General features: G+C 36.4%; 1 protein-coding gene and 1 long non-coding RNA gene across 10 annotated transcripts in view; one reads left to right on the top strand and one right to left on the bottom strand.

Annotated features, from left to right (window-relative positions):
• The window catches only part of LOC141578139 (uncharacterized), a 50,434-nt gene extending 39,878 nt beyond the window's left edge, over nucleotides 1-10,556 (top strand). Inside the window, exon 3 of the long non-coding RNA XR_012508105.1 lies at nucleotides 10,466-10,556. This is a non-coding gene — a long non-coding RNA (uncharacterized LOC141578139). The remainder of the gene's footprint in view (nucleotides 1-10,465) is intronic.
• The window catches only part of CTTNBP2 (cortactin binding protein 2), a 376,816-nt gene continuing 373,772 nt past the window's right edge, over nucleotides 9,159-12,202 (bottom strand). For 6 of the 9 annotated variants that reach the window (XM_074367170.1, XM_074367169.1, XM_074367171.1 and 3 more), the window contains one exon: nucleotides 10,257-11,045. In XM_074367170.1, the coding sequence (XP_074223271.1) occupies nucleotides 10,761-11,045 (285 nt within the window). In that variant the 3' untranslated portion in view covers nucleotides 10,257-10,760. The other 3 variants (XM_045511116.2, XM_010947615.3, XM_074367168.1) reach the window with 1 other exon arrangement.

Here is a 12,202-nt window from a genome sequence, read left to right as displayed (position 1 = left end):
GACATTCTTGAGAGAGAATAAATTATAGGTATCTTGGGAATACCAGCTTCTCAAGGATGGTGCTTGATCTCTTAAGTGGTCCCAGATCCAGTCATTGGTTAAGACTGTTTCTGGCTGACCAATTCTGACTATAAAGTAAATCAGTTTGCCTTAAGAATGTAGTTATATCTGTCTCAAGTGAACTTTTCATGCCAGATGTTAGACCTTCTGAAAGCTGAGACTTCATTGACCTTCTAAAAAAGAGTTGTATGAACTGCTGGGTGTCTGCTTTTGAATGTTGGTTTTTTAAAAACATGTGAATGTGAGGAAAAATTTGATCTAAGGTTCTTGCTTACATAACCACCTGATAGTGAGGTTGAGGGAAGTAATTATCCCTTACCCTCCTTAATCATAGGTGGCAATCAGTATTTACCAGAAAGAACGTTAAGAGTTGTACCTGACCAATTTATAACAGGCCCTAAATTAAAGGTCTTTATAAAGATGATTATTAAAATATACTAGATGTATAAATAGAAAATAATACTGTAAATATGAAGTCACCCAAGTAGCTTTTTTTTTCTGTCCACAATATCCATCTTCAAAGGTACCAAAAAACTTAAAAGCACAGTCTTGAGTCACAGAGTCTGCTAGGTCAGGGTTGAAAGAAACTTTCAGTGTCATGTAGTATAGCCCTTTCATTTTTCACTAGCCTTCCCTAGAGACTTGATTTAATTGTTTCAGGGATTAGTCGAGGTCCTCCATGAAATCTCTCTCCAGTTCTGATGAATCCCTGTTCTCTCCATTGAGCTTGAAGGTTTAATAATTAAAAATTTTATCTGTGCAAATAAAATTTTATCTATTGACCACAGACTTTTGTTTGCCCATCTGCAGTTGTCTACATTTTAGAGATCACACTTTCTAATGTGTTGACCATATAATAGATTCTCAGTGGTATTCATCTTTTCACCAGTTCATTTGGTCTTTATAAAAACCCTATGAAGTAGGTGCTAATATTATCTCCATTATTGAGATAAGGAACTTGGAGTCAGAAATGTAAGTAATTTCCCCAGAGTCCCTCTCAGCTAGTAAATGAAGGAGCTGTTACTCAAACCCAAGTCTGTCTATAGAGCTCAAACTCTTGGATAAACTATATGATACAAAACTCTGATACTGTTCTCAATAGATTAAGTGGGATAATGCATGAGATAACACTGAACATAGTACCTGGCATGAATACAATAAACATTGTCTAATTTAGTAGAGAACTAATCTTTTTTCCTTCACTTTAGATGGATACTTTTTAGCTTTTGAAATTTAAACTGATTGGCCATGAAAGTTCTGTGAAATAAACAAAAAAATTTTTCTTCTACAAGGAAAGAGAACTTGGGTGGGCAAGAATCGATGGAAGTAGGAAAGACAGACTTAAGAAGGGGTTGGGGAACCCCAGAGTCCAAAAAAATGGGGGTTCATTAGGAAAGACGGTTTGAAAGAGAAGCCATTATGTGGGTGCTGGCAGGTGGCCAAAGAGAAAAGCCACTGCAGGAGGCCCTATGTGGGTGCTCAGGAACCTGGATGGACAGAGTGTTTGCAAGCTGATTGTACCCTTTCCACCTGCCAGTTTAGTTTCGTTGGTTTTTGCCCTGCTATTATCAACCCACTCCTTACATTGACTTCAGGATATCTAAAATCCTAAATGAAAAACATGTAGATACCTATTGTGGTGGTGGTGGTGGTGTGGGTGAGGATAGGAAGCCCTTAAAACTTTTCTTGAGAGGAACTTGAACTCAACTTGGGTTCCTGGTTAGTCTAGGACACCACCATCGTATCATCATCACATTTTTATCAGTTCTTGTCAAACATTTATATATCTGTTAGAGTTACACTATATAGTAATACTAGGTATTGGATTTAAACAGAAATGAGTAAGGCATGAATAGCTAATAGTGTGCTGTCTGTTTAGTTGGTATTAAATATTTGGCACAACATTTTCCCTTAGGGTTCCTGGACTCAGCTAGGATTAGCTGGATGAAATATCTCTCCACCAAAACTCCAATCTTCAGTCTGTATTTCTTTTTTTGTTACCCATTTTTCTGACTTTTGGTCCATGTTCCCCTGGACTTTGTTGCTCTTCACTCACTTCCTGTACCAGTGTAATGTCGTTCACTGGTCCCCTCCCAACACCATGTACCTGGGGCATTACTTAATGTTGAGGGACCCATTTCCTCTATCCAGTCTGATGGCTTCCTTCTGACTAAATGGAGAGATTCTGGTGCCATCCCTCAGTGTTCAGCTGAGAGGAATAAAAGAAAAGCAAATTTGAGATTAGTAGAGGTACTTGATAAATTATAGAAGCAAAGATTTCTAGAGTTACAGGGTATTTTCATTCCAAATCAGAAACCTAGGCCCCAGAAAGTTAAGTGGCACTAGGTCAATAACACAGATCACTCAAGGGCAGAACAGGGAATTTTATTACTTCAGTTCCTGTGCTCTCTTGTAAGCACAAAATACCACAATACATATCACATCTTAATAAGACAGTTTAGAAACAAGGAAGAGGAAGAGTGGGGCAGGAACAGCTTGTTTCACCTCAGATCAGACCATACAGCTGCTACATATTACACTAGTTCCTATTTCGTTACCCATATGGCCAGTCTTGAAGATTCCAGGGTGAAGTGAATGAATTGTCAGAAAGGTCTGAACAACAAACTGGTTTGACAAGACCAACTCATGCTGCTTTTGCTTTTAAAAAATATTTTTGCTAAAATATTATTATATTTTGACTTAAACAGCTCTTGAAGGATTTGTCAGGAAGAAAATAGAACATTGATTGTGCTGTTTTCAGGCAGATACACCAGAACTCTCTGGATTAAATTGAAAATATGTGTTTAAAAGAGCTTGTCACTTTCTTAAAAATTTTTTTTGTTGTTGTTGGAACTTTTGATAGAATTGCTTTAAGCCTGTAGATTTGGGACAAACTGATTCAACATTAAGTCTTCCTAGCCACCAGAGGCTGCACTTATAAAGGTCTCTACACTTATTTAGGTCTTAATTTGTCAGCAGTATTTTGTATTATTCAGTGCACAAGAAGTACACTTGTTTTGTTATGTTTATTCCTGAATATTTCATATATTTGATGCTGTAGTAAATGACATTGCTTTCCAATTGTTTATTGTAGAATATAAAAAGAGTTTAATTTTGTACACTGACCTTATATCATAGACCTTACTAAATCCACTTATTAATGTTCTAGAAGCTCTTTTGTGGATTCCTTAGGATTGTCTATGTATATAGTCATGTCATTTGCAAATAATGACAGTTTAACTTCTTCCATCTCAATATGCAGACTTTCATTGTTTTGTGTGTGCCTGTTTTCAGTAAAAGTGATATGAGTATCCTTGCCTTGTCTTGAATTTAGGGGAATGCATGAAGTCTTTCACCGGTAAATACGAGGTTGGCTGTAGTTTGACCTGGATGACCTTTAACAGGTTGAGGTAGTTCCCTTCTATTTCTTGTCTCCTGCGAGTTTCTGTCATGAATAGGTGTTTTATTTTATCAGGTGCTTTTCTAAAATCTATTAAGATAATCCTATGATTGTTTCTTCTACATTCAGTAAACATGTTGATTGAATTGATTTTTTCCCAGCTTTCTTGAGATGTAATTTACAAGTAATGTTGTATAAGTTTATTGTCAACACAATGATTTGATAATATGTATATATTGTGAAATAATTACCACAGTAAGTTTAGCTAACATATTCCTCACATAGTTACATTGTGTGTGTGGTTTTGTGTGTATATTTGTATTATAACTGGAAGTTTGTACTTTTTGTTGCCCTTGACTCATTTCCCTCAGTCCCTACCCCTTGTCTCTGGCAACTACCAATCTTTTGTCTGTTTCTATGACTTTTTTTTTTTTTTTTTTAGATTCCACATATAAATGAGAGTGTACAGTATTCACCTTTCTCTGGCTTACTTCACTTAGCAAAGTGCCCTTAAGTTCCATCCATGTTGTCACAAATGGCAAGATCTCTTTCTTTTTATGGCTGGATGATATTCCATTGTTTATATATATTACATCCTCTTGATCCATTCATCCATCAGTGGACACTTAGGCTGCTTCCACGTCTTGGCTGTTGTAAATAATGCTGCAAGGAACAGGGAGGTGCAGATATCTTTTTGAGTTAGTCTTTTCATTCTTTCAGATAAATACCAAGAAGTAGAATTGCTGGATCATATGATAGTTCTATTTTTAATTTTTTGAGGAACCTCTACACTGTTTTCCATAGTGACTGCACCAATTTACATTCCTACCAGCAGTGCATCGAGGGTTCCCTTTTCTCCATTTCCTTGCCGACACTTCTCTCTTTATCTTTTTGATGATAGCTGTTCTAACAGGTATAAGGTGATATCCCACTGTGGTTTTATTTTCATTTTCCTGATGATTAGTGATGTTGAGCACCTTCTCATGGACCTGTTGGCCATCTGTATAAGGTCTTCTTTGGAAAAATGTCTATTCAGATCATCTGCCCATTTTTAAATTGGATTCTTTGGGGTTTTTTCTATTAAGTTGTATGAGTTTTTTTAAAATATATTTTGGATATTATTCCCTTATGTATATGATTCACAAATATTTTCTTCTGTTCTATAGGTTACCTTTTCCTTGTGTTGGTTTCCTTTTGTGTGAAGAAGTTTTTTGGTGTGACATAGTCCCACTTGCTGATTTTTGCTCTCGTTACCTTTCCTGTTGGTGTCAGATGAAAAAAAATCACAAAAATCACTGTCAAGGAGTTTACCATCTATGTTTTCTTCTAGGAGTTTTACATTTTTAGATCTTATATTCAAGTCTTTAATATATTTTGAGTTAATTTTTTTTGGTACAGTGTAAGATAACGAGTTAAGTTTCATTCTTTTGCATGTTACCTATCCAGCTTTCCCAACACCATGTTTTGAAGAGACTCCTTTCCTCATTGTACATTCTTGGCTCCCTTAATTGTCCATATATGCATGGGTTTATTTCTGGGTCTCTGTTATTCTGTGTCTGTTTCTATTGTTATAGCTAGTATGGTTTGAAACCAGGAAGCGTGACACCTCCAGCTTTGTTCTTGCTCAAGATTACTTTGGCTATTTGGGGTCTTCTGTGGTTCCATACAAATTTTAGGACTCTGAAACATGTCATTGGAATTTTGATATGGATTGCATTGAATCTGTAGATTGCTTTGGGTAGAAGGGATGTTTTAACAATATTTTTTCTAATTCATGAATCCAGAATATCTGTCCATTTATTTGTGCCCTCTTCTGTTTCTTTCATTAGTGTCTTAGTGTTCAGTGTGGAGGTCTTTCACTCCTTGGTTAAATTTACTCCTTAGTATTTTATCCTTTTTGATGCAACTGTAAACAGGATTGTTTTCTTAATTTGTTTCTGATATATTATTTATTTTCTTAAGATGTAACCCAAATAACTTTTTTGGTATGTTTAGGTGACACTCTTACTAAGGTATCAGAATGTATAGGAACAACTATCAGGACTTCTGGTTTTCCCATTGTGCTTTTCTTTCTGGGGACAAGAAAAAAACCTTTGTTTTTTCCAGTGAAGACATGGAAGCCCAGAGATGTTACGTGTTGTCTTGGCTTTGTGCCAGAACTTCAGCTCATGAGTCTTGATATTCAAATGTTATCTCCACCATTGAAGACAGAACAGATAAGTTGCTTCTCAGTATATTTCCATAGCCAGTCCTCGCTCTCAAATTAACAGTAACATCTTGGTTTACAACTAAACAATTTATTCATAGTAAAAAACCAAACTAAGGGGCCATCTATTCACTAATTTATTCCTTTGATATTTGGGGGATGTTCTCTGAGAAAAATGTTACAAAAGGGGTCAGACGGAATTCAGAAGCATCACATAACTTCTTAGAGTAAATTTTCTGTAATGAGTCATAGTTGTTAAGACCAGGTGCCTAAATCAGGTGGTGACTAGTTCTAGTCAACGGAACTGAACTTGCATTAAGTATTAACTACACAGAAAAAAAAATTGTGAGAATTTGGCCTTGTCTGTCAAAATTGGCTTTTTGTCATTAATAATCAGATTTTATGAAGTGTCTACTTGTTTTCTTTTACCTAAGCAACCACAAAATGTTCATCTGTTTAGAACCTCATCTTCAAGCTTCAAACATAAAAGGAAAAAGATTGCTAATATGTTTTATTTATTAATTCACAATTAAATATTTCTGTCAATTAGATGTTACATACAATGCTAGTAAAATCTGATGCTCATAATACAGCTGCTAATATCTACTTATAAATTGATTACAACTTGAAAAGATGTTGGAATGCCACAAAGACTTCTGGGATATGATTCATTACTTTTTATGTATGAGGGAGGTAACTAGGAATACTTTATTGTTACCTCATTTCATGCTCATGGACAACTTATAGGGTTGTCACGATCTTAACTACTGTGAAACCTGGGTCAAAGAGATTAGGTAACTTGTCTTAGGTCACACGGCCAATAAATGTTAGTGCTTAATTCAGCCCCAAGGCTGTTTATCACCAAAAGACCTTTTTACCCCTGGAGTACCCCGACCCTCACCACTAGGTCCCATTATATATTAATGACTTTCAGAGATTTTTGGCCATGACTCACAGGAAAAGTTATGCTTTACATCACAATCCAGTGCATACATTCATATATACACATAATAGAAACAAAAGCTTCACAAACATTTCTTTTATTGATGATAAGTGATGTACTCTGACATTTTCTATTTTATCCTATTCTGTTTTCAAGAAATGTAGTTGTAACTCACTAAATTGATGTAATAACACATTATTGGGTCTGTCTGTATTTTTTTAATTGAAGTATAATGATTTACTGTGTTGTGTTGGTTTCTGGTGTACAGTATTCAGTTATACGTGTTTTTTTCATTATAGGTTATAGAAGATATTGAGTGTAGTTCTTGTGCTATGCAGTAGGACTTTGTTGTTTATCTATTTTATATATAGTAGTTTGTATCTGCTAATCCCAAACTCCTAATTCATTTCTCCTCCCTTTCCCCTTTGGTAACCATAAGTTCATTTGTATCATTTTTTTTTACAGATTCCACATAAAAGTGGTATCATGTGATATTTGTCTTTCTCTGACTTACATCACTTAATATGATAATCTCTAGGTCCACCCATGTTGCTGCAAATGGCATTTCATTCTTTTTTATGGCTGCTAAGTAATATTCCATTGTATACATATAACACATCTTCTTTATCCATTCATCTTTTGATGGACATTTAGGTTGTTTCCATGTCTTGGCTAATAGAAATAGTGCTGTTATGAACACTGGGGTGCAGGTGTCTTTTCGAATTAGTTTCCTCTGTATATATATATGCCCAGGAGTGGGATTGCTGAATCAAATGTAAGTCTATTTTCAGTTTTTTAAAAAACCTCCATACTGTTTTCCATAGTGGCTGCACCAATACACATTCCCACCAATAGCACAGAAGTGTTCCGTCTTCTCCACACCCTCTCTAGCATTTATCGTTTGGGGACTTTTTAATGATGGCCATTCTGACTGATGTTAGGTGATACCTCATTGTAGTTTTGATTTGCATTTTTCTGATAACTAGCGATGTTGAGCATCTTTTCATGTGCCTATTAGCCATCTGGTTGTCTTCTTTGGAGAAATGTCTATTTAGGTCTTCTGCCCATTTTTTTTTTGATTGGGTTTTTCTATTATTGAGCTGTTGTATGAACTGTTTGTATATTCTGGAAAGTAAGTCCTTGTCAGTCACATTGTTTGCAAATATTTTCTCCCAGTTTGTAGGTTGTCTGTCTTTTCCTTTATGGTTTCCTTTGTTGTGCAAAAGCTTATGAGTTAGATTAGGTCCCATTTTATTTATTTTTGCTTTTACTTCTATTGCCTTGGGAGACTGACCTAGGAAAACACTGCTACAATTTACATCAGAAAATGTTTTGCGTATGTTTTCTTCTAGATTTATGGTGTCCTGTCTTACATTTAAGTCTTTAAGCCATTTTGAGTTTATTTTTGTGTATGGTATGAGGGAGTGTTCTAACTTCATTGATTTACATGAGGCTGTCCAGCTTTCCCACCACTTGTCAAAGTGACTGTCTTTTCTCCATTGCATATTCTTGCCTCCTTTGTCAAAGATTGACCATAGGTGTGTGTTCTAACTGTATTTTAAAAGCTCCTGATCTAAATGCCCCCTGTAGACACCTTGCAACCTGCCATCCAATCATAAAAAAGTACATGTTGAATTTTACTAACAAATCAAAACTGTATGGATGTTACTATAGGTTATCTTAATAATGTATTCCAAATGTACCTTTGTTTCTTCTCTGGTCCTTGAATACACTAAAGAGATTTTTATCTTCAGAAAAGCTGCTAATATAAAACAATGCCTTATCACTAAGAAATCAAATTTGATGTAATCTAAGAAGGTGTATGTAAGCAAGAGGAAGTACATGAGAGCCACCTCAATCTAGATGTGTTGATCTATGATTTCCAGAGCATTCAGTTTTGTTCCCAAGATTAGTATCTTTTTATGAAAACACTTGAGAGTATCAAATACCACCAGGGTACCAAGAATTTGAGTCTAGCTCAAAGGCATTACTGTGTTCAAGCCTTAGCCGACACTCTGTCCTTTGCTTTAGTTCTACCTCCCTGTCTGTGAACTCAAAACTGTACACCCCAAGGATTGCAGAGATGAAGCCTAGGCTGACTGACATGTGCTGGAATTGATTTCTTCCCTGATACTTCTTCCTCTACTTCTCCCCATGTAGCATAATCTTCACTACAATTTTAAAAAATTTACTTGCAAAGTGTAATATCCTTCCAACACACATGTGTACCTATATGTAAATAACCATTCTGTCCAAGAAAGGACTTTCAATACTCAAAGCAAATTATTCTTGGTATAAAATCATACTTTTTATATGTATGAAAAACTTTTTTTTTGATAAGCACCTAATTCCTCTAGCTCCACTGAAATGTTGGCTTTATTTTAGTTTAAACCAACTAACAAACACTTTCTAGTAACAGTGGGTCTTTCTCTGAATAGCTAGTGAAATACCAACACGGAGGACCAGTTTTATAAATGTCCCTAAATTGAACACAAACGTATTTTGCACCAATAAACTCTTAAGAGCAATAGATAGAAACTAGAGCAAAATTGTTTCACTAATTCAGTATTTTATTTGGTGTCAAGGCATTAACTTTGAGGTTGTATAAGTCATTTGATTAGTAATTTTAGAAGATCCCATTCTAGAAAATATTATCCTTTGTGCCCCTATATTTGAAGAGGGCGTTAACTTTGAATTAATTTATTTGAAGCATTTACAGGTTTTTTATATCCACTTAAGTACAAAACTTTTGTAAGAAAGATAACACTTTTCTTTATTGCATTATATAATTTCCTATTTTACAGGAGGCATAATGCAAACTCATGAGCATAAATACATGATGCAACCATTAAAACATTTAAAACTAAAAACTAGAATTTAACAGGCAAAATACTTAATATGGCTTTTAAGAAAAGTAACTGTTTAGAAATGATTTGTTATTGCCCCGTTCTACTCATTCCTCAAGTGAGCATAAAAAGTATGATCTCCATTTAAAATGGTACATGTTATCTAAGCCAATGTTGTACACATTTTTAACATGTAGTATGCAATAATTCATGGTTTTCTTAAATGTACATATGTACATATATATAGATATACAGTACACAGTTGTTTTAATACCCCTGAACATCTTGATTAAAACTATTACAATTGTTCTATTATAAAACTACTTGAAAAGTGGGTATTATGTCTTAGTATTGCAGTTCAGTCCTACAGAATTGAAAAAGAAAATGTTGGTTATAAATACATTCTTTACAAAAACTTGAATAGTGGTCCCGCACTCATACTTCATATTACACTGAAAACATGATTCATTTGAAGGTATTTACATCTTGTCCTTGGTTTGTGTGTGAAATATATAGAAGTTAAGAATGAGACTATTGTAGGCAGGCCTATTTGTTAGGTTTTTCTACTTGTTCATTTTTGCGTAAGTTCCAAATCTCTTCTTTTGAGTTGTTGTTTATTTCTGTTTGCCTTGTATTACTGCTGCTGCTGCTGCTGCTTTTAGTGTTCTGGGAACACTGGGTGACTTTACTTCTAGGAACAGGAAGAAAAGATTTAACTCTAGAAACACCCATCTCAGTCTTTGATTTACTGTTGCTGCATTCAGTCGTTTGATGGCTGCTGAGAGGACCGACCTCCTGTAAGAAAGGGAAACAAAATAGCATGCCACGTTTGACATTGTGACCAGCTTCTGTGATCAGTCCTAACTTCCTCTCTGGCCCTGAACAAGCTTGTAGGAGGTTTTTTCCCTTAAAAACAAGAGACAAGGGAGAGGAAAAGCTGAGTGCTTAACATCCCATAGACCCACTGCCTGGTTTTCATTAGGCCCTTTCTGCTATCTTTCCACCAACAGGAGCTTCATGAAGTCCTAGGTCTGAGGAAATAAATCAAAGGGGACTAGTCCGACCAACTAGTTGTAAGCAGTTCTACAGATCAACTCTAGCACCTTAAGTAAGTTACTTACTTAGTTTACTTACTTCAAAGCTGTAAACTAAAAATTGGACAATTATTCAACAGATACTCTGAGTGTTTAACTACAAAACAAAACTGTTCGTAGTGCTTGGCAGGCGGTAGAGACCCTTAAAGAGCAGCATCCTTGCTCTAGTGGAGCTCACGTTCTAGAGAATTAAGGTTCCTCTGCAGCAGTTCTAGGATGAGGCAGCTGCATGCTCCCGCTTTCCCAGGGTTTCAGAACTCCTCTGCTCATCTGGTGTGGGCCTCTCGAGAGAACCCACGAAGGAACACATGGACAGGTAAGTAGATGATGCTGGGACAAGACCTTCCCTGCATGCTTTCTCCCTTATCTTGTGTTCAGTTCTGCCAACCAGCAAACAAGAAGCGAGGCCTACCAAGTGCATTTCCAGCAGTTGATACTGATTACTTCCCTTCTTTTTAAATTTAAAACAATGCAACCATACAGCAATGTAGACACCCTAGAATTTAACAGGCAAAATAATACGGCTTTTAATGGACAGTAGTAACTGGATGGCCTCCGCTGGCAGCTGAATTCTCCTGTGTGTCTTCTTAAATCTGTGCAATGGGACTGAGCCATGGGCCTAGTAAGGCAAGCCCAACTTGTAATTTGGGTTAAAATGCCAGCAGACATTGCTGATACGTACTTATGAGGAGGGGAGGCGGACCTAACTCTGGGCATCCACAGGGGTAGTGCTGTCAAGGCCCAGAGGGAGGAAAGGTGATACAGTGTGTTCTTTGCTAATCCGCCCCTCTGTCGGCATCAGGATGGCCCATGGCAGGAAATGCCCATGTGATACAAAGTACCAGGAAGCACCCACAACAGCTAAAACTGGTTTGATCTTGAGGCTGGGTGTGTAACCCCTTCCTGGGCTAAAACCCGAAAGTTCTCTTTATTAAACATAAGGATACGCATATTGTGCATATAAAGCTCAAAGAAAACCTCTTGTTTGTATAGAAAAAGCACTGACCCTAAAAGAAGTTTTAATTGTTTAACTGTAAAGAAATATTGTTAAATCAGAGTAATTCATTCAATCCTGAGAATCTGGTGGAAGCTAAGAGACACTATAATCCCAGTTCTCTAGATGGGAGAGCAGGAAGAAGTAAAGGAAAACTGTGATGGATCTTTAAGGAGGTATGGGACTGTGACAGGTGAGGAGGAAGGGGAAAGACAGGGGAGTGTAGGGTGTGGTGTGGAAAGAGGGAATAACATGTAAAAATAAGTTACATGAAGATCAAAGACACATTTGTAAAGAAAGAAAGGGGGTGGAAAGTAAGAAGAATAGAGCAAGAGGTGTGTGTTAGAGTGGGTCTCAGCCCAGGTGTGCCTGAGCCTCAACAAGGAGCTTACAGAAACCCCAGTGTCCAGCCTGCACCTCAGGCCAGTTACATCAGAAGAGTCTAGGGCCTGTGGTCCAGGCACCAGGGATTAGAAAAAAAAATCAAGTGGATTTCATTATGCAACCAAAGATGAGAACTTTGCTTTAGGAGGTTTAATGTGCATTTTCATGAGAAGAAAACATTTATAAGTACCTGTTCTTTCTAGTGATTTAAATGTGTATTTCTGTTGTTTTTTTTTTTAATTTAGAAGGCGGGCTAACATGCCACCTGATTAATA

Source organism: Camelus bactrianus, chromosome 7, assembly GCF_048773025.1.
Source record: "Camelus bactrianus isolate YW-2024 breed Bactrian camel chromosome 7, ASM4877302v1, whole genome shotgun sequence".
NCBI classification, from domain to species: Eukaryota; Metazoa; Chordata; class Mammalia; order Artiodactyla; family Camelidae; genus Camelus; species Camelus bactrianus.
This window is presented reverse-complemented; position numbering and strand designations above follow the sequence as displayed.